Source organism: Tupaia chinensis, unplaced genomic scaffold (genome assembly GCF_000334495.1).
Source record: "Tupaia chinensis unplaced genomic scaffold, TupChi_1.0 Scaffold000052_1, whole genome shotgun sequence".
In the NCBI taxonomy this organism is placed as follows: domain Eukaryota; kingdom Metazoa; phylum Chordata; class Mammalia; order Scandentia; family Tupaiidae; genus Tupaia; species Tupaia belangeri.
Window position 1 is genome coordinate 1722173 of NW_006159510.1, and position 23718 is coordinate 1745890.

A 23718-nucleotide genomic window follows, 5' to 3' on the forward strand; every position below is an offset into this window, starting at 1 on the left:
GGTGCTTTTGAAACAGATGTGTGATGGATGTTACATACCCTTTGCTTGATGGTATTCATCAAGAGTGGATTTCCAGGCATTGACCTTCAAATATGCATAGATACACGGTTGCTTTCTTTCTTTTCTTTTCTTTTCTTTTTTTTTTTGAGAGGTTTTTGCTATAGGACGTGTGCGCTCACCAGAAAGACAGAGAGAGACAGAGACAGAAAGCGAGAAATCATCCTCAAGGGGGATGGCTATGCTACAATCCCTTCTCTTCCATTCTCCTCTTGGAATCTTGGGCACACACGCACATGGCTCCCGGCGTGAGTTTAAGCCACCGGATCTGGGACTTGAACTGTGGTCAGCTACATGGGAGTCCAGCGACACAGCCATTACACCAACTGCTGGTCCCCAATACAGGGTTGCTTTCTAAAGATTTTCCAACCTCACTTTTTTTCCTAATATAGTCACTGACCTTGAATTGACTCATGTAAATGAATGCCCATGTTTAAGTTGCCCTTATGCTCATATTCCACTTTAAATTGTTAATCATGTCAAGCCAATTTATATATATCTTTTGGAATCAGTGTCATAGGAATTTATTATATATAAATGTATCAAGAAAAAAGCAACAAAAAAAAGAGAAACATGGAGTGGTTGAAACAAAGGAAGCTTAATCATATTCTTTTCAAGTAAGGTCAGAGTCCACTGGATGCCAGAGTTCCTGCCATCCCTGATGCCTTTTGAGAAAACCTTAGAATACATTACAACTGTGCTTGATTTGGGAGCCTGCAACCTTAGGACAGAATAAGTAGTAAATAAATAGTCATATATTCACAATGTTACAGAACCCTGGATGGGAAGTGTAGGAAAGCCCTGGGTGGCCAGCACCTTTGTGTTCAATGATGTTCAATACAGGGTGTTTGCTGCCTGGGGCCTTGTGGGAGACTCACCTGTCCTTTGGCAAAGCCATCAAAGCCATCATAGATTGCGAGCATTTTGTGACCATCGGCGATGCCCACTCGCACAGCCGAGCGCACGGCAGCATTCATCCCAGCTGCAGGTGCTCCCACATTGATGACAGCCACATTGCAATTGCTCTGCAAAACAGGAGAAGGTAGGCCCTGTGTCACCAGGCAGGTGCATGCTCCCATCAGCTGTACACTGGCAAGAGGCCCACTCTGTGCCAGACCAGGCAACATTCATCCTCATTAGGAGAGAGGCTGGGCTGGAAAGTCCATAAGAGGTCAAGGACAACCTTCTAGGAGCTGACATTTAGATTGCGACCTGCATCAGCCAGGGCAGAAGGGCACTGAGCTTTGTAAAGCTCTGGGCATCCCCAGAGGGTGGCCACCCACCTTTGGGATCTGGTCATCAGGCAACTTGATGGCAAGCCGCTTATAGGTGTTCAGGTTGCCCTCAAAGCTCCTAGGAGAGAAGGAAATTGTTGAGTCAGAGTTGAGAATACTGGATGTGACAAGAGGGGGCTCATCTGGGGAGAGAGACCACAATTCTACTCAAGGCAAATCTGCATTCTGTGAATGTTCAACTTAATAACGTATAATTTTGGAAATATGGTGCTTTTGAAACAGATGTGTGATGGATGTTACATACCCTTTGCTTGATGGTATTCATCAAGAGTGGATTTCCAGGCATTGACCTTCAAATATGCATAGATACACGGTTGCTTTCTTTCTTTTCTTTTCTTTTCTTTTTTTTTTTGAGAGGTTTTTGCTATAGGACGTGTGCGCTCACCAGAAAGACAGAGAGAGACAGAGACAGAAAGCGAGAAATCATCCTCAAGGGGGATGGCTATGCTACAATCCCTTCTCTTCCATTCTCCTCTTGGAATCTTGGGCACACACGCACATGGCTCCCGGCGTGAGTTTAAGCCACCCGATCTGGGACTTGAACTGTGGTCAGCTACATGGGAGTCCAGCGACACAGCCATTACACCAACTGCTGGTCCCCAATACAGGGTTGCTTTCTAAAGATTTTCCAACCTCACTTTTTTTCCTAATATAGTCACTGACCTTGAATTGACTCATGTAAATGAATGCCCATGTTTAAGTTGCCCTTATGCTCATATTCCACTTTAAATTGTTAATCATGTCAAGCCAATTTATATATATCTTTTGGAATCAGTGTCATAGGAATTTATTATATATAAATGTATCAAGAAAAAAGCAACAAAAAAAAGAGAAACATGGAGTGGTTGAAACAAAGGAAGCTTAATCATATTCTTTTCAAGTAAGGTCAGAGTCCACTGGATGCCAGAGTTCCTGCCATCCCTGATGCCTTTTGAGAAAACCTTAGAATACATTACAACTGTGCTTGATTTGGGAGCCTGCAACCTTAGGACAGAATAAGTAGTAAATAAATAGTCATATATTCACAATGTTACAGAACCCTGGATGGGAAGTGTAGGAAAGCCCTGGGTGGCCAGCACCTTTGTGTTCAATGATGTTCAATACAGGGTGTTTGCTGCCTGGGGCCTTGTGGGAGACTCACCTGTCCTTTGGCAAAGCCATCAAAGCCATCATAGATTGCGAGCATTTTGTGACCATCGGCGATGCCCACTCGCACAGCCGAGCGCACGGCAGCATTCATCCCAGCTGCAGGTGCTCCCACATTGATGACAGCCACATTGCAATTGCTCTGCAAAACAGGAGAAGGTAGGCCCTGTGTCACCAGGCAGGTGCATGCTCCCATCAGCTGTACACTGGCAAGAGGCCCACTCTGTGCCAGACCAGGCAACATTCATCCTCATTAGGAGAGAGGCTGGGCTGGAAAGTCCATAAGAGGTCAAGGACAACCTTCTAGGAGCTGACATTTAGATTGCGACCTGCATCAGCCAGGGCAGAAGGGCACTGAGCTTTGTAAAGCTCTGGGCATCCCCAGAGGGTGGCCACCCACCTTTGGGATCTGGTCATCAGGCAACTTGATGGCAAGCCGCTTATAGGTGTTCAGGTTGCCCTCAAAGCTCCTAGGAGAGAAGGAAATTGTTGAGTCAGAGTTGAGAATACTGGATGTGACAAGAGGGGGCTCATCTGGGGAGAGAGACCACAATTCTACTCAAGGCAAATCTGCATTCTGTGAATGTTCAACTTGCCTCTTGACTATCAGAGAAGGAGGAGACCTGATATTACATAGGTCCTGTGAAACCCTTGACAGAGGACTCACAGAGCCATCCATGTTGAGTTCATAAATAAGCTAAAGGAAAATAGTGTCCTGGGTATGTCTTAAGTGTCTTTTACAAAATACTGTCCCCTTGAACCTTAAGTTCACTAGGCTTTGAACAACCCCTGCCCTGTCAAAAACTCCCAATGACAAACAGAAAGAACTATGTCTCTCCAGTCCTCTGGGCCTTGCATGCTGCTCTAGTTTTTTAATTTTTATATTAAGACAGAATGAGCACAACTTCTAAGCTCATTCTAAATGACCAGCAGAGAGGACCATGTGTTAAGATGAGCATTTTTTTTTTTTTTTCAAAGTAACTCACCTCCCTCGGAGTTGGACAGCATCTTTAAATCTTCGTTCATCCATCGCCTTTTGTACATCCTGGGTCTTTCAAAACATAACGGAAGGAAAAATGTGCCAAGATTCAACAATGCATGCATGGAACTGGTGGGAGACAAACATGATACTTTCTCTGCAGGCCCCCTCATGGTCTGACTGGGGCAAGTAGGCAGCCCCAGCAGAGCGGGTCTAGACAGCTGGCCACCAGTTGCATCCTGACTGTGTTTGGCAGCCAGCCTGTGGCCTCACTGTAAGTCTGGAGCCTGGGATCCACCCAGCTAAGGCGGCTTCCAAGGAAAATGAGGTGTCCCGCTATTCATGGCCAGGAAATCATAAGGATTTCACTCCACAAGAACAAAGCAAGAGGAAATGGATCTCTCAGGCAAGTTTCTGAAAAGTTCTCAAGTTGATTCCAGTAGTGAAGAAAGGGAAACAAAAGACATCACCTTGAGGAGGGCTGCGGGGCCTGAATGTGGTCACAGCAGACATAGGGGGAACAGACAGGCCAGGACCACCCCAGTTAGCCTGCTAATTTTAGGGTCTTGGGCAAATTGTTTATGTCTCTGAATTTCAATTTCTTCATTTATAAGATAAGAAAAATACGCTTACTTCCAGTGTTGTCTATGGTTATTAAAAACATGTCAGAAATGTTCATTGACATTAAAGTCATGGGAAAGACCAAATGCTAATTAAAGGCATGTCAGAAACATGTCAGGAAAATGGCTGACAAACATCAGGTGCTCAATGAGTGGGCCTCTATGGCTTTGAAACAGCAGGTGCTCTGAGAACGGCACACTGTGGCTTTTTTTTTTTTTTTTTTTGAGAGAGATTTTTGCTATAGGGCAGGTGTGCTTGCCAGAGAGACAGAGAGAGAGAAATTATCCCCTGGAGAGATGGCCATGCTGCAATCCCTTCTCCTCCATTCTCCTCTCAGGATTTTGGCCACACACAAACACAGGCGCCCTGCATGAGTTTTAAGCCTCCATGTGTAGGAGGTTTCCCCTGTATGATGGTTTGCAGGACAGGCCAAGTTGTATCTACCCAATGTTTAGATTTTTGCTATAGGGCAGGTGTGCTTGCCAGAGAGACAGAGAGAGAGAAATTATCCCCTGGAGAGATGGCCATGCTGCAATCCCTTCTCCTCCATTCTCCTCTCAGGATTTTGGCCACACACAAACACAGGCGCCCTGCATGAGTTTTAAGCCTCCATGTGTAGGAGGTTTCCCCTGTATGATGGTTTGCAGGACAGGCCAAGTTGTATCTACCCAATGTTTGTCTCTGGACGAGCAGAGACACTACTCATGTTCTAGAAACAGCGCAAAAGAACATATTGCAGAGTTCAGTGCTCTGACCCTTTCAAACCTGTCATGTGCTCATACACACTCACACTTGCATACATACATGCACGCACACATACAGACACATAACATCACACAAACCCTCACGAAAACACACATACACACTCACACACAAACTTTATTTACTTCCATGACTTTTGGAGTTTTTTCTTCTAGATAATTTTTTTTTTTGGTAGAGGGTACGTAAGCTCTCCAGCATGAGAGAGAGACAGAGAAAGAGAACCCCTGAACGTAGAACAACTATATCTCAATCCTTTTTCCTCCATTTCTCCATCCCACCAGTATTCTGGGCACACATACATGTGCACCTAGTGTTTTCTTTAAGCCACTAGAGCTGGGACTCCAATCATAGTTATGCACAGCGCTGTACCATAGGGCTGATCTTGGAAACTAGTATTTTCTTTTCTGTAGAGGTTTTTGCCTTAGGGCACATGTACTCATGTGGGGCGGGAGATGAGGTAAAGCGAGAAATCACGACCCTGGGGGAAGAACATGCTGCAATTCCTTCTCCTCCATTCTCCTGCTGGGTTCTTGGGGATGTATGCACACAAGCCCAGCATGAGTGCATGGTAAAAATGGGAAGCTTGTTGCTACCACCCAGGGACAGCTCATCAAGGTCTCAGAGGAGCTGTGCAGAACAGCAGCATGGCCCTCCCACCCCACAGCCCTCCGCACCCGGGGCTGCCTGCACTCACCATCTGCACACACTCCATCAGGGGCAGGCGCACGGCATGGTTTCCACTCAGCGACACGACGCAAGCGGGGGTCTCAGGGGTGGCTTCCAGCAGCGCGATGACTGCTTCCACTCCCATGCGACTGGCCTGGAAATGACATTCGTGATGCTCAAAGACAGCCCACCATCCTGTCTCACGTTCTCAGCAGGAGGCATCCTCATGCCTACTGGGGACCGTGCTGGGGAATATTACTGCTTTCTTTCCATGATCTCAAGCAGATTCGACTAGATGCTACCGCCCACCCTACTGGCGACCGCCCACCCCACTTGCAACAGCCCACCCTACTCGCAACCCCTACTCGCAACCGCCCACCCTACTCACAACCCCTATTCGCAACCGCCCACCCTACTCGCGACCGCCCACCCTACTCGCTACCGCCCACCCTACGCATTTTTTGCCCACTTATCTTTAAAAAGGGGGCTACAATCTCAGTAAAAATTAGTAAAACAGGGAGTGGAGAAGAGGTGTGAGGATAAATAGCGAGCAGGACACATCAGGGACTAGAATTTGAACTCTGTTTTCCCATCTCCAGGGCAGACCTATAAATCCACACGTGGAGCACTGCTTTTACACCTCAGGGTTTTGTTTGCCAGTTATCTAAGCCACCCTCAACAGTGGGCATACCACCTTCCCATGCTAGGTGGGGCGTCTGACCTCCCAGTGGCTGTAGGCCTAAAATCATTCTATGCTAGCGAGTATCAAAGGATCTTTAACAACGTGGCTGTAAATATGCCCAAGGATGACAGTGTCAGTGAGTCTTCTGGGAAAAACCCGTTCCAGAACCATTTCTTCCCTAGAAACATCTGGCACTTCCATCCGCACTTACCAAAATCCTGTCAAACGCTGAGGGAGTCCCTCCTCTCTGCACATGTCCGAGAATGGTCACCCGAGTGTCATAGCCCAGCTGGGTGACTACAAGCTGTAGGTAAAAAGATAGCGCCATTAGGAAACAGAATTGCAATGTGGACAGATCAACTCAGACTTGAAAATGCAGGCTGGGTATCATGAAAGATTTTTTTTCTTTCTTTAGAACTTTCTGTGGTGGGGCGGGGGGGGGGGAATGATCTTTTCAAAATTATTTTGAGTACATGTATTTATTTCTTCCATGAATAAGAGAGAGACAGAGATAGGTAGAGAAAGAAAGGGAGAGGGACAAGCACCCTCAAGAGGCTCTCAAGCCTATTCCTTGGCCTCCGTCAGCCAGGATCATGGCACATGCACACACACCCACATATACGGTGAGACCCAGGGACATGGTCCCGGACCCTCCCAATGGCCTCAGCATCACAGAGCTCCGTGCCACCACTGCACCACTGTGGTTTGCTATAATGTCTACCCTTTTTCTTCCTGAAGAGATGTTTAACAGGTAGCTGGAATTTATCTTTAAAAAGCATAATTTTATTATCAAATAAAGTCTTTGTCTCCCTCCTTGCCAATGAATATAAATGACATGATTTTTTTAAAAGTTCCAATAGCTTATACTTAAATGGTTACTTATAGTTTTTAAAGATATAAACACGCCCCTTTAGCCACCTTCAGCTTGTGCAGCTGTGATTTGAACAGCACAAGCTAATAAAATCAAGGCATCTCTTTCAGTCTGGGGCCTGTGGGAATGCTACCTGGTGACCAGGAGGGGCAACCTAGCTTCTCTGGAACTCCTTTATAGAAAGCAATGAGGTTGGACTATATGAATTCCATGGTCCCTTCTTAGTCCAATGTTTCATGATTTAATTTCAATCAAGTAGGATAGAGAATATTTGCACCAATTTTACTGATTATCTGGCATATATCCTATTTATTTATTTGTCCATGATAGAGAGCACATATGAGAGAGAGAGAGAGAGAGCGACCCTCACCAGGGCCTCTCCATATTGCACTTTCCTTCCCACAGCCCTCCAGCTCATCAGGATCTTGGGCACCCACATATATGCCCAGTGTGTTTCAGGTCAGATGGACCAAAAATCTGAACCCGTGACAACTCTGTGGTTTGCAGCACTGAGTTCACTCTTTATTTCCACCACGAGAGAGACTGCATCACTAGACTAGGCCAACAAATATTTTCCACAGGCATCTACCAATGTTTTAATATCCAGGTGCACCGCTGGTATTTATATCACTAAGAGACACATTTCATTCATTAACTGATCTTACTTACACATAACAAAGAAAGCAACCTGCTAAGCAAGGTTGGTGACATCTGCCGTCCTGGCCTGTGGCTCAAACCAGAGCCCTGTGGCTAGAACCAGAGCCTGTCTCCTGCCCAGGGTTTTGTTGTTGGTGCTTCCAGCTACCTCTGTCACCAGGAGCCTGGCCGGCAACATCAGAGTCCTGTCGAGACGGGCGAGTGCCCGTCTGAGCCAGTCTCATGACAAGTCTGCCAGGGTCTGCCTCTGCTCAAGGCCACGAGGAAGCAATGACGCAAGCCCCACAAAGCAGCTTTCTTTGTAAGGACATGCTCAGCTGCCACTCTGGATTACAAGGAGGGACTAGAGGATACCACCACTTTCTACTGTTGCAGAGAGGGCCAGGCCAGCTGCCAAGTAGTCAGTCCTCATTCTCAAAACAGTTGTTATGTTTAAGTGCTAGACCTTTGTTATACTTGGCTGCTACCAGGTACCCTCAGTTTTTGTTGGGGCAGGTATGAACCCGAGGGGACATCATAAGAGAGAATGCAAAAAGCACTGGCTCTCCAGAAGTTGGGAGCTGTATGTTTCTCGTGCCAATGAAGTTATGAGTCACCATTGAAAATATTTTTAAATACTAGGGTGGAAAAAATTAATATACTGCAATGTTCTAAATGTAAGCCCCACCCATACGTTAATTTCTGCTACTTCTAGACAGGCAGCGGAGTAAAAGCGAGAAGATACACACACTTACCTCCTTGATTTTCTCAGAGGTAATAGGTTTGTTTTGGGTATCGATTGCTCCCTCAGCCACAATGATAATATTCAGCCTTTTTTTTCGGGCACGGTTCTAAGGAAACAGAAAGTTAAATCCCTCAAGTTTTAATGATGAGCACGCTGTGGAAATTTGTTCCAAATTGAACTGGCCTCTTTCTAGGCAGAAATCTCCACCTGTCTTCACAAGGAGCACTTCCTAATAATACCAAAAGAACATTAAAGGGGTTCTGGGTATAGGTTGGGAGAGGGCAGGGTGAAAGCCAAGGGCCACTTGAGCAGAACAATGGGAGGGATCTTAGGGAATCTTAGGTGATGCTACAACAAAAAATGAAAACAACACCTTGTTTTCAACAGTCACCGCCAGGGTCGGGGAGTGTTGGTTGACAAGGATCTCCACCATGAGGGAGACATATAAACTGGACTCACCCATCGGTGTCTCCCTGAATATCACACTCTGTGTCCTTCAAATGCAGAGCTTCTTGCCATGTCCCCATGAGCCACTATTCCCTACCCCAATGTACTCCTATTTGAGGCCAATAATTCCCTGCCATTATGGTCAGATGATGGTGCATGCAGTCATGAGAAGTAGATAGTTGGACATAGAAAAGAGACAGGAAAGAATACAGTGCCCAGTCTGGGAGTTTGAGCAGCCACAGCTGCACTGAATAGCTGGCTTGCACATGTGGATATCTGTGATTGCTTTTGCCATATCGCTGTGCATACGTTCACAGTAGTCATATGAACCCAAAATGAACCCTAAAAAGAACATAGCAACTATTCTGAGATACAGATTGACTCATTCTCGATGCATTTGCTTTGACTTCAAAGTTGCAAAATGAAAACCTTCCCGTAGAAAGTGCTTACAGTAACTGCATGGAGCCCAGAGCCAACTGTGCCTGAAGCTGTCCCTGCCAGAAGACAGGGATAAAGTGAGTTGTTCTAAGTAGGCTAACCCGGATTCTGCATCAGGTACTGCAAATGCATAAATCTATTTTTGTCTTGGCTTTTGATATTAAATGTGTTATGTTTTAGAGGATGTATTAGCCAGACTTAATTTCTTAGAAGTATAAAGATTGGAGTACAAGAGTGATTATGTTAGCATTGCTTAAAAGAGCAAAAATGGAAGTGATGAAAATATCCATAAATAACTGTGTTTCATCGGTAACAGATACTATCCTTAAGTTGTTAAATATCATGGAGTCATCTATACACTGACATTGGAAGATAGCCACCTTATCTCCACAATTTATTGAGCATCTCCTCACTCTTCACTTGAAATGATTAAATCATTATTGAATGTTTCCAAGACACCTAAGGAGTTGAGTTCTATCCCACATTATAGATGAGGAATTTAGGACACAGGAAGTTGAGGTACTACTTTGCCCAAAGTCATCCTCTTAGTAGTAGAGCTGAGAGTCACCCCCAAGAATTCTGATGCCCGAGATAGTTCTTTTAAATTTTATACTGAAATACATACGCTTTATAGAGATGCTCTTGGGCTTGCTTCTTAGACTGATTAATCCAGCAAGATACTTGGGGAAATTCTTCTAGTGTTATATTAAAAATCAATAAAAAATAAATGACAGATCTATTGGTATCATGTGCTTCCACACATATATTAGTTTAAATTATCAGTCCTAACTCAGCAAACCCAACATTTTCTTATTCTTATAGTATTTGACAGTGCCAACTATGAGGTCAAAACTCCAAAAAGATTGGCAGGTAAGACTACACAGTTAAAAAATAAACTATGAATCTAGGGGCCGGCAGGTGGCATGTAGTGAAGGATGCTGGACTCCCACATGGCTGACTTCAGTTCTGGTTCCAGACCTGGCAGTTTGCTTCCTGACTTTCTCTCTCTCTCTTTCTGTCCCTCTCTGTTCAAATTTAAAAAGTAAATAAAGTTTTTAAAAAAGTGTATATATTTTAAAAAGAAAAATAGCCTATGAGTGTAATATCAGTACCTAAAAACTGAGTGACTGTCCCCACCCCACTGTCTTGCTGCAGACCTTCTGAATAGCCATGCACTAGAGAGCTTGTTTCTCACTTCTAAAGGGGCTGCCATTAGACCCTAGATCCATGGCTCCTTGGTGTAGAGCCTTCTTAGGTGATGTCCCATGTGACAGCAGATACCTGGGTATCCTTCCTCATGGCCACACAGAAGGTCCGGTTAAAAGGGGGGACCAACAGGTGGCGTGGTGATTAAGGTTCTGGACACTCCCACATGGCCAATCACGGTTTGAGTACCGGACCTGGTGGCTTGCTTTCTCACTTTCCCTCTCTCTCACTCTCTGGCCAAATTAAAATAAATGAATGAATAAATAAAATTAAATCTTTAAAAATAAAAAAGGAATGTCACTCATCTTATAAAACCAGCTACACATGGCCATATAGCAAGCCAGCAGTTGAGGAGGCTGATTATGTGTCTTCTGGGTCAGAAGCAAGAAACACAGGACTTATTCCTTCAAGGGTAATAACTGTACTCTGGGTATTCACCACAATCTGGCTCATTCCATCAAGAGATTGAGTATCAACAGGATGCATGATTCTTCCCAGCTAAGTTTGTTATATAGGTTTTCAAGTCAGCACATTGTGTGAATTATTCTCTTGAAATTCGATACCTTGATGTAAATGCTTTACTACACACGTGGCCCTAGTCACAGGCACTGCTTACATGCTTGCTAAATACAAATGAAATTGGCTGATGCTATAATGCACATACAATTCACCTGCAGAATAATGATAAGAGGGTTATAAAAATAAGAGCAGAAAATTAACCCACACTGCCGCAATTTCTGTCCTGAAAGTGAACCGGTCTTAAATGAGACCTCTTTTGACTTACATATGAGCTTTCATAGAAGGGAATTTGCCCCCTACTAACAGTACAGAGTATGGAACACCGATTGAACAAATTAGCGACAGAAGGAGAAGTCTGGCTCAAAATAATTATCAAGTTGCTTAACCAGAAAACCCAATGTGATGGAGACCTCATGGCTGAAAAAAAGACCACCACATATGACGCAAAGTGTTGGGAGGATTAAAAGTGGGGAGGTAAAACAAGTCTGTTCAGGCTTAGGTGTGCAGAGAAAGGAGAAACATATCCTCTCCCCAGATCTAATTGAATAGCTATGATCTCACGGTCCCTGCTCTATTAAAACTAAAACTGCTACTTTGAATGTAAAAAAAAAATAAAATTTTTAGCTGTTTCTCCATGGTGATGCTCTCTATGATGTTAGAAAGCTAAGAGACGTTGAATAGCCAATATAAGAAGATTCTTTGCAACAAGCATGACTTCATTTTACAATCAGAAGGTTTTTCACTTGCTTGAAATGCTGTCCTAATTGGAACTCCTAAAGGCCGCTGTGAATCTGGGTTAAAGCTACACAGCCAGAATCGCTGGCCCCGATGGCCACAGAATATAAATTACCTCTGAGAGTTTGACGCACATACTGTCTTAGTAGTAGAGCTGAGAGTCACCCCCAAGAATTCTGATGCCCGAGATAGTTCTTTTAAATTTTATACTGAAATACATACGCTTTGTAGAGATGCTCTGGTTCCAGACCTGGCAGTTTGCTTCCTGACTTTCTCTCTCTCTCTTTCTGTCCCTCTCTGTTCAAATTTAAAAAGTAAATAAAGTTTTTAAAAAAGTGTATATATTTTAAAAAGAAAAATAGCCTATGAGTGTAATATCAGTACCTAAAAACTGAGTGACTGTCCCCACCCCACTGTCTTGCTGCAGACCTTCTGAATAGCCATGCACTAGAGAGCTTGTTTCTCACTTCTAAAGGGGCTGCCATTAGACCCTAGATCCATGGCTCCTTGGTGTAGAGCCTTCTTAGGTGATGTCCCATGTGACAGCAGATACCTGGGTATCCTTCCTCATGGCCACACAGAAGGTCCGGTTAAAAGGGGGGACCAACAGGTGGCGTGGTGATTAAGGTTCTGGACACTCCCACATGGCCAATCACGGTTTGAGTACCGGACCTGGTGGCTTGCTTTCTCACTTTCCCTCTCTCTCACTCTCTGGCCAAATTAAAATAAATGAATGAATAAATAAAATTAAATCTTTAAAAATAAAAAAGGAATGTCACTCATCTTATAAAACCAGCTACACATGGCCATATAGCAAGCCAGCAGTTGAGGAGGCTGATTATGTGTCTTCTGGGTCAGAAGCAAGAAACACAGGACTTATTCCTTCAAGGGTAATAACTGTACTCTGGGTATTCACCACAATCTGGCTCATTCCATCAAGAGATTGAGTATCAACAGGATGCATGATTCTTCCCAGCTAAGTTTGTTATATAGGTTTTCAAGTCAGCACATTGTGTGAATTATTCTCTTGAAATTCGATACCTTGATGTAAATGCTTTACTACACACGTGGCCCTAGTCACAGGCACTGCTTACATGCTTGCTAAATACAAATGAAATTGGCTGATGCTATAATGCACATACAATTCACCTGCAGAATAATGATAAGAGGGTTATAAAAATAAGAGCAGAAAATTAACCCACACTGCCGCAATTTCTGTCCTGAAAGTGAACCGGTCTTAAATGAGACCTCTTTTGACTTACATATGAGCTTTCATAGAAGGGAATTTGCCCCCTACTAACAGTACAGAGTATGGAACACCGATTGAACAAATTAGCGACAGAAGGAGAAGTCTGGCTCAAAATAATTATCAAGTTGCTTAACCAGAAAACCCAATGTGATGGAGACCTCATGGCTGAAAAAAAGACCACCACATATGACGCAAAGTGTTGGGAGGATTAAAAGTGGGGAGGTAAAACAAGTCTGTTCAGGCTTAGGTGTGCAGAGAAAGGAGAAACATATCCTCTCCCCAGATCTAATTGAATAGCTATGATCTCACGGTCCCTGCTCTATTAAAACTAAAACTGCTACTTTGAATGTAAAAAAAAAATAAAATTTTTAGCTGTTTCTCCATGGTGATGCTCTCTATGATGTTAGAAAGCTAAGAGACGTTGAATAGCCAATATAAGAAGATTCTTTGCAACAAGCATGACTTCATTTTACAATCAGAAGGTTTTTCACTTGCTTGAAATGCTGTCCTAATTGGAACTCCTAAAGGCCGCTGTGAATCTGGGTTAAAGCTACACAGCCAGAATCGCTGGCCCCGATGGCCACAGAATATAAATTACCTCTGAGAGTTTGACGCACATACTGTCCTCCCAACCTTCTTCTGGTGGAGATTCTGGAAGGAACACCCAGTCGGCACCACAGGCTAAGGCACTCACCAGGGCTAGATACCTACGTGGAGACAACAAGGGTATCAACACACCGAGGAGGAGCCATCCTCTAAAACTTCTGCTACAGAGTAGCCTCTCGGCTCAATGACAAACAGGCAGGCACAACACTGCAACACGCATCAGAAATGCTGGCTCATCTGTGAACTCTCCGCCAGAGTATTTACAAGGGGAGGTGCAGGGCTTCTAAGCAGACGGTGCAAAGGATCATTTCCACCCGAATCCTCTGCAGATACATACCCACAGTGTCTCCCCATCACCTCGAGAACGAAGGTCCTCTGGTGGCTGGAAAAGAAATAAAGGAACTCTTCACTCACCACCATGGGCGATACCATGAAAAGCAAAGAGAAGAGCGATTTCACAGACAAGCAGACAGAAAACCTGCTTCACAGTCATGGCAGGTAGCTCAGCTTCAAAATATGGTCCATTTTCTTTTGTGTGCTTTTTAAAGAATTATTATTTAATTTGATTTATTATTATTATTATTATTTTAATTTTATATAGGGCACATGTGCTCACCAGAGAGATGGCAGCGGGTATGGGCTGGGGGAGGATTAGAAAGCAAGCTGCCAGGTCCAGGATCAAACCACAATTGGCCATGTGGGAGTCCACTGCCTTAACCACCATGCCACCTGCTGGCCCCCAAATGACCCATTTTCTATAAAAGCAAATGCTATTGCAATAGCATATCAAATTGGTGAGTATAAGGGCTTCAGCAGCAACTGTACCTTATAGTTATATATTTTAATAACATCTATCTGCTTGGACCCTAAGACATGCTTCTACTTCTAGGGTATTTTTCTGTACTCTTTGCAGGTAACAACTATATTGGGCAAACTCAGTTGGTTCTCTAGTCAAGACCCATGGCCTAGATATAGCCCACGCAAACACATAGGAGGGTTACAAAGTCAGTGTCATCAACACCTGGTGACTATGTGTTCTTGCCACAGAATGGAAAAACTATAGAACGGAAAAATTGATCCTCCTAGCCCTCAAGAGATGATGTGATTTTCCAGTGGCCATGGAGTTCTTATGGCCATGGAGTTCATACCTGTGGACTGAAACTGTCCAGTGAGGCAGCACCGTGAACAGGACGGATCCACCAGGACAGCTCAGGAGCCCCTGCTATCTGGTGTCTGTTTCAGCATTCCAAGTCTCAAGCTCCTCATCCATAAAGTGGAAGACACCTGTCTCATTTGCTATTTCACATGGCTTTTTGGAAAGCTGCTTCAGAAACTCTAGCTGCCCTGTCATGATCTGTCATGAGCCTAGTTCACCTCACATAAAATGATGTTGGTTCTATCTACACATTTATAAAGCTCACCCATATCTCTAACCAGTGCTGTGGCAAAGTTCACACAATGTCTTTACCTTTTGCTATTCCTCTGGGAGGATTTAGGGCAAGAGATCATTTTGTTTTCTTTTGTTTTCTAAGTTCTTTCCCATGGACATATTTTTCTTTAATAATTAAATTTTGTTTTTAAATTTTTTTGCCATAGGGCGTGTACATGCTCCAGAGATAGACACTGAGAGACACTGAGAGAGGGAAAGTGAGAACTCACCCCCAGGGGATGGCTACACTACAGTACCTTCTTGTCCATCCTCTTCTTGGGCTCTGAGGCATGAACACAAGCGTGCCCAGCATGATTTTCAACCCACCAGGTCTGAGACTTGAATCTCAGTTGACCATATGGGAGTCCAGACACTTTCTGGCCCCAATAATTTTTTTTTTTTAAATTGATGTTTTAAACTTAAAGAATAGAACGTAAACTAGAGACCAATTTCTTAGACTGTACTGTGTTCTAACACCCAGGTTAGAAGACTTGGAGCCAGCAGATGGTGTGGTGGTGAAGGGCACTGGACTCCCACAAGCTGACCATGGTTCAAGTCCAGGGCCTGGCAGCCTGCTTTCTCACTTTCTTTCTCTCTCTCTCTCTGTCCCTCTCTGGTCAAATTAAAATAAATAAAGTTAAATAAAATAAATTCTTAAAAAGTTTAAAAAAAAAAAAAAAGATGACTTGTATCAGGTGTGCAAGGACACCCATCTTACAGAACATCTAGAGCCAGCAGTGATGCTAAACTGGAGTATCTCATGTGCCCAAAATCGATTCCCACAGGTTTCTCTAAGTTCTTTTACCTCTGGGCAGTGGTCATGATGGCGTCAACGACTTCAATGATTCTGTGCAAGGCGGAGTCCGTGCCGATAGTCATGTCCGTGCCACAGAAGTCATTGTCGATGGAGCCCACCATGCCAACCACATTGAGGTAAGCGTACTTATGCACAGCCTCTTTGTCGATCTTACCTGCATTGCGAGAAAATAACACGTTTACATTCAGTAACAGCTGCTAATCCTCTGGGTGTACCAGGAGGTATGGGGCAGAATGACTATGGGTAAATAAACCAATGATTCTAAATGCTTTTCCTACTTAGTACTTTATTTTCTCAGAACTACTGGGTAAGAAACCATTATCCAAAATGCTGGTAAGTCTAGATTTTTTTTTTTTTTTTGATTTTAGAATATTTGTTCATACACAGTAAGATATCTTAGGAATAGGACCTAAATCTAAACACAAAATTCATTTTTGTTTCATGTATGCCTAATACATGTAGCCTGGAGGTGATTGTATTTTATACCTTTTTTTTTGTATTGTAGCATTTTGCCCATGACCAATCACATGCAATCAGGTGTGGAATTTTCTACTTGAGGTAGCAATATCGGTGTTCAAAAAGTTTTGGATTTGTAGCATTTTGGATTTTAGATTTTTGAATTAGAGCTACTCAATCTAAACATGCAACCTGATGCTGTGATACTTAAGAAAAGAACAGCCAAAAGTGAATGCATACAAAAATGTGAGTTATCCCTTACACTTAGACAAGAGCATCAAATCATAAAAGTAAAAGAAATAAAAGAATCTGTGTGTTGGAATCAGTGGATAAAAATATCAGTTTGGGGGCTGGACAGTGATGCAACAATAACACAACAGTCTGAGACTGACCCGCATGGAAGGTTGCAGGTTTGCATGCAGAGACGACTCTGAGTACAGCAGATACACATGTGTCCATGACCTGATGTTGACCGGAGCTGGGGGTGGACTGCGGCATCAAGACTCTGTGGAAGGTGCCGTTTCCCTGACTCTATTGCTCATAAACTACATAAATAAACTTTTTAAAAAATCTTAATTTTATTTAGCAACAGTTTCATAAATGGCATGGCTCTGAATGAAGATAATATAATTCTGGAATTAAATACTTAAGAATCTTGTCATCTTCATACTGATTTCTCACAGGTTCCTAGGGAGCTGGTCAGCAGATATCCACCCAGTGCTGTCAAGACAGACTCAGTGGGGTCAGGCAGTTCTGCATGAATGAAGTCAGAATTGTCAAAGGGGCAGGCACAAGCTTTGCCTCCTCATCTGTACTACCAGTGAGTCTGTGTTAGAGCAGAACAGGGTGATAAGGGCACACTGGGAGGCCCTTACTGCTTCCAATCCAGCAACTATTCTCCATCCTGTCCATTGGTCTTTACACAACTTGCAGATAACTGCTTTATCTCAAGTTTATGCCTTTCATAAAGTTGCTATTGGTTTGAGCAATATGATTTTTTAAATGTAACTTTACTTTTAATTATTATTATTTTATTATTATTATTTTCCAGTTTTATCAGATGGTGTGTGTGGGGGGGTGGGAATGAGAAATAAGCTATCAAGATCAGAACTTGAACTGAGGCTGGCCATGTGGGAATCCAGTGCCTTTTACCACCACACCACCTGCTGACCCTGAGCAATACAATTTTAATGGTCATATTTTCTATTAAGTTGGAATAACACAACAATAGCTTTCGAAGATAAAAACTATGGTATACTTAGAGTTATCAGAAATCCATTCCTAAGTAGTAATAAAGGTGATAAAGGGGAATATAACAACAGATCATTACCATCATTTTAGTCTTGTAACAACTTAAGTTTAAAAAGAGGCCCAAGGGAAGCTGTCAAGGGATACAGTGTCACAGCTCAAGGTGCCGACACTGGTATCCAAGGGCTGAGGTAGACATGGTCTACACCCACAGTACTGTGCATTCCCCTGAGGTCTCTGATTCTTCATCTGTAAGGTGAGGATAAACAGAAAACCTCCTCAGATGGTTGTCCTGAGGAGCCCATGAAAATATGTAAGAAGTCGAACCATGTGTGGCACACAGTAAAGCTAATCGTTATTCTTTTTGTAGAAATATGTATCTTTCTTTCTTTCTTCCATGAGCAAGAGAGACAAAGAAACAGCACCACCAACGGGATCTTCACAGTGTGATCCACCCCCAGTCTCAGCCAGCCCCAGATCACGAGCACACTCATGGCTGGCTTACACAAAGAGGTCTTCTGTTACTTATCTAGAATCTTCCCATGGGTCAGCCTCATGTAATACAATGTTGTACTACTGCTGCACCCCTGTCTGACCCCAGGAAATATTCCTATTATCATGACTGTTATTATTGGAGGCACAAATTTAAATGCTGGATGGTAAACCCTAAGATGGGCAACAACAAAAACTATCACTGCTACAGTGAAAAGGCAAACTATATGAGTTTCATAGTATTCCAAAGGCGAGAGAAGACGAACATGGGATCAGTCACCTCGGAGAACAGCACGAGGGCAGGTGGACACGTACCATTCTGCGCCAGCTCCTCCAGCAGTCCGTTCCACTCTGAGCGGAAGATGTTGGCCCCTGTGAGACTTCCATCCCCACCAATCACGCACAAGTTCGTAATGCCCAGCTGCACCAGGTTGCAAGCAGCCTTTAAGCGACCTTCCCGAGTACGAAAGGCTTTGCAACGGGCACTGCCAATAATGGTTCCGCCCTGGAAGAGATACAAAATCATGTTTACCCATCTGCCTTTGATAGATAGAAAGCCAAATGGATCAGCATCTGTGTAGGCTGACGTAAAAACAGGACTTTTGAATTTAAGTATTCCTCATTTTCATCTGAGTCACTCCACTGTGAAAGTGCATGACGTTTTCCTATTTTCGCTCCCACACCAGAATTCCACAAAATATATGTATGTGCGTCACGCCCAAGGTGACCAAGCTGAGTGAGACACAAAGGCATCAGCTACATATGCAGAGCACAACGTGTGTGAGAGATCAGCACAGAGATGCAGCAGGCCTGTGACAAGGCTGCCCCAACACCAGATGAGCCCCATCAGGCACACGCGAAGACGGAGTGAGAGGCGACCACCAGCCATCATCAGCCTTGACCTGAGAGGCGGAGTACCCTGTAATGTGCAGGTGACCCTGGCTCTCCTGTTACTCAGATTTCACCTTGAATCCTAGCAAAAACTCATGTTACATGAAAATTACCACCATTCAGCTGGTCAACGTATTATAAAAAGGTGACTAAAAAAACTAGAGTTCATTCAGCACCAGCAGCAATCTGTGTTAACATGGGTACTAAGTGTGACCGGACATTACCCCACAAAAGCAGCCTAGGGTGGGAGATGCAGAGTGCGGAGAAGCTGGCCCTCTGGTCTGTGATTTGAACACAGCAGCTGGACGAGTGTGTGATTTGTTACAACTGGAAACAGAGTCAGCAGCCCAGACATGCCAACACCAAAAAGATAAGACAGAGAGCCTCAGGAATGACACCATGCACCACCGAGCTAAGAAGATAGCACCTTTCATGGATTCATACACACACACACACACACACACACACAGTCACGTACTCATACCACACACACTTACATGGTACACAGAAACACTCAGACACATACTCACGTACACATGTGGCTCCCAAACATACACATTCGAAGACACACACCACACACACAGAGACACGAGACACACATCCTCATATACACCACACACACTTATGCTGTACACAAACACATTCACTCAAACATCCACAATCACGCACACACCCACACGCAGGCCCGTTCTCTCTCTTCAGCCATATGTGCATTTCCTATTTCCTTCCTTCAACCACAACAGCAGAATGGCCATGCGCTTCTGTCTGGAATTCAAGGTAATACGACATGAATTTCTGCAGAGATGCTCTACCTAGTTACTGAGTCTGGCCAACATTTCCTTCAGTCTCTTTCCAGGCAGAGCAGAGCCAGGGAGGCACAAGTGCAGGGTTAATCTATGGCCAGCATTAGAACATACGCCCCACGGGCACCTTCAGAATGAAGGCACTAATTTGGTTTCTTTCCATTAAAAGTACTCAAAATGAGTCACAGAGAAATACATACATTTTAAGGACCGAACCACAGTAAAGAGTTTCCCATGAAGCTTATTCTCTTCACATAAAGCCTTTATTAACTGATGTGGAGCCCTCACCAAGCTCAAATGTTCCGGGAATTTATTAGGCTCTCTGTAAAACCTTCGGGCAAGTTTCTTTTAAATTTAAAGGAAGCAACTGTTTTGCCCAAAGTAGAAATTACCTCATCTCTGCCATTCACCAGGGAAATTAATCTTGTCTGATTCAGACCAGAACCAGGATGCTGTGTCCCCATTAAATCCACAGCCATCAGAGGCTGCCAAGCAGAACCCTTCCCAGGCTCTGTTGTACTTAACACCAAGGGATGCACGGAAACGCAATGGAAATGAAGATTTGCAGGTGAGCATGCAGTTGTAAACCAAACCAACAAATCCAAGTTTGATCCGGAAAAACAAAATCTGCTGAAGAGATCTTTCTCTAATGAACATCAACTGTCCCCACGTTGTTTACCGCGAGGGTAATTCCTGTGTTTACATCGTGCAAAACTTTGATTTTTAACTTAGTTTTATTCAATGACAAAATCAAGACATTTTGCCCCAAAACATATAGGTAAGAAAAATGCCAGGCGTATGCATTAATCTGTGTGACCAAAGGATAAATATAACAGTTTCAAACTAGAAGAGTCATTTACATAGAAAAATCGAAAATAGTAACATGGTACCCACCACTTGCAGGATGCTCGATACACTCTCCCAGTCGGCTTCCACAATATTAGTCCCTCCATCTACCATGCCTTGGTAACCCTAGATCAGAAAATAAGACAAATTTTTTTAATGAGTAGAACTTTACTGGAATGTTAATTGGCTCATAAATTATATAAAATGGAAACACAAATAACAATAAAGGCAACTTCCTAAGCTTTCAACAGTGAGAAGACAAAAGGCAATCTTACCTGGAAAAATATATTAAATTGTGCTATGGCTTCTTAAATTTAATCTCTAATAAATGAGAATTTCTTTTTCTTTATTTTAAAGAATTCATTAATTTTGTTCATACTTCTTATTTTATTTTATTTTATTTTAATTTTCTCAGAGAGAGAGAGATTGGAAGTGAGAAAGAAAGCTGCCAGGTCCGAGACTTGAACCACGGTGGACCACGTGGGAGTCCAGCACCTTAACCACTATGCCACCTGGCAGCAATAAATGAGAATTTCTACTTAGACTTGTCAAAAGAATATGAAAGGGATCAAAGTGTTTTGCTATGGTTCCTGAAAGTTTGAAAGGGACATTTACCCGCAGTGTTCACAATGTAGCACAAACCCACATGCACAGTGTGCTGTTAATCACACAGCACACAGGAAAGCATTTTGTCAGGGCTTCGAATTGCCGAGGCACTCAAAGCTGCTTTTTTTGGGGGGGAGAGGTTTTCGCTATAGGGCGCGTGTGCTCGCCAGACAGACAGAGAGAGACATAGAGACAGAAAGTGAGAAATCACCCCCCCAGGGGGGATGGTCACGCTGCAATCCCTTCTCCTCCATTCTCCTCTCAGGATCTTGGGCACGCACGCACACGCGCCCGGCGTGAGTTTTAAGCCACCAGGTCCGGGACGCGAACCGTGGTCGACTACGTGGGAGTCCAGCAACATAGCCATTACGCTAACTGCTGGTTCCCTCAAAGCTGCTTTAGATATACATTGAGTGTTTCCCTCTTACAGCATGGCAGAGTAACAGTCCCATCTGCCTTAACCTCCTCCTAGGGACATGTTAGCGCTCTGAGGGGGAGACTTCGGTGAACTAGGATATCAACAATATTTTGCCTAGAAGTCCAAGAATAATTACCTTTTGACTCTAAATGCATTTCACTATTATTTTTCCCCACCAGAATTCATGAGATGAAGAAATACAGAGGGTTGGCCCCGTAGCATAGTGGTTAAGTGTTGTGCTTTGGGAGCTGAATCCCACTTGGTTGTGGTTCTAATCTTGGCAGCTTGAAATATACACAGGGCATACGTGCACCCCAAATTGTGATGATTGGCGAAATGGAGGAGAAATGATTGTGATGTTATCATGCCCTGTTGAGGGGTTCTCCCTCTCTCTCTTGCCCATGAATGCACAATTCCCTCCAGCAATAGAGAAAAAGAAGAAAGAAAAAAGAAAGATCTTTATTGCTTAACTTTTGACAGCATTTAACTTTAAAAAGGAATGACTAATAAACATTTGGAAAAGTTGATCATAATAGACTACTATTGTGGATTCATAACCCCTACTTAGTAGAGGTCAAGAGACTTGCTGGTGCTGAATGAACTTTTTTCTTTTTGCCAGAAGGTGCATGTGCTCAGCAGAGAGAGAAGGGGACAGAGAGAGAGAGAAAGAGAGAGAGCGAGAGAGAAAGAGAGAGAGAAGGACAACTAAGTGGGAAGGCATCAGAACAAGGTTTAATAGAAATCCTTGAAAAAATAAGCCAACAAACAGAAAAGAAAATGACGATAAAATTCAACAGAGGAAAAGTAATGGACTCTGATGAAGATGATGACTATTGAACTATTAGAGACCTAGAACTTAAAGGAACTTCTAGGACAGAAGTTAAGGTTTTATTAAAGGTTGGGACCAATACATGGCATAATGGCTACATTGGTGGACTCCCACGTTGTCAATCATGGTCCAAGTCCTGGACCCAGGGACTTGGAACTCACACTGTGTGTGTGTGCCAAAAATCCTAGGAGGAGAATGGAAGAGAAGGGATTGTGGCATGGCCATTCCTCCTGGGGGAGTGATAGCTCTCTTTCTGTCTCTCTGGTGAGTACATATGCCCTATAGCAAAAATCTCTCTTTAAAAAAAAAAAGATTTTATTAAATGTTCACTTGGTTTATTGTCTAGATGCCTTTAAAATTAAAGTCATTATATAAAATTAAAAAATAAAGTTTCTTAAAAAATGAAATGGCCATGGATTGCGGAGTTTCTTGTGTACATTATCAACAGTGTGGGCACCTTTATGGCAGATTGTTTGTATATTTATAAGTACAGATGTCCATCAGAAGTATAAAGTGCATACATAGGTCTGTATATGTGCAATCTGTTGTCTTACATGTTACAGAGAGGAAAGGGAAAGATAGTATGAAACAGAACCCAGAAAAGCGACCACAGGCTTGTTGTGAACTGGCAAACGTCTCTCCACACCTCTGCTCTTTGCTGGGGCCCTGAGTTCCTCAGCAGATTCCTCTCAGCCCTTAAATGGGCTGGTAGAATGACTGCCTGTAATTGGCCCACTGTCTTCATGCTGAAACAATGGAACTTCTAAACACATCCCAGTCTAATATTAAAGATCGATTTTATTTATTTTTTTTTTTATCAGTGCCTCCTTCCTGAAATCTTACTGGGTGTACACATTTAGCAGATTTTGTTTAAAGTCTAGAGCCAGGTATAGCTCTCCTGTGGAAGGTAAGAGTGAGAAGCCGGTGGGGGCCCAATCCAGGCCTTACCCGGGGAAAGGGCCCCCTTATCGAGGATGCTATTTATGTCGTATCCTGGTGGATAAGCTGTCTTGTCTATACAAAGGACTTCCCAGGCACAAATGGCCCAATGTAAAACCATGCCCTCTCCTCATTCTGGGTAACTCAGGAGGGGGGCACTTATTTCTACAGAAAATTAAGAACACATAGGTAGGTAGGTGGGTGGTTAAGTGGATAAATAGATGGATAGATAGAAAACCTAGCCTTAGGGTTGCCCTTTTAATTTTCTCTACAACCCAGAACTC

The 23718-nt window shown here is 43.5% G+C and overlaps 1 protein-coding gene across 1 annotated transcript in view; it reads right to left on the reverse strand.

The window, feature by feature from the left end:
• PFKP (phosphofructokinase, platelet) overlaps positions 1-23718 on the reverse strand; it is a gene marked incomplete in the record, with an annotated part of 76401 nt that overhangs the window by 25766 nt on the left and 26917 nt on the right. Inside the window, 11 exon segments of the mRNA XM_027775363.1 lie at positions 2494-2640; positions 2899-2968; positions 3485-3549; positions 5555-5680; positions 6420-6512; positions 8471-8566; positions 13653-13761; positions 13998-14042; positions 15895-16060; positions 18418-18607; positions 20691-20768. Of these exon segments, the coding sequence (XP_027631164.1) occupies positions 2494-2640; positions 2899-2968; positions 3485-3549; positions 5555-5680; positions 6420-6512; positions 8471-8566; positions 13653-13761; positions 13998-14042; positions 15895-16060; positions 18418-18607; positions 20691-20768 (1185 nt within the window).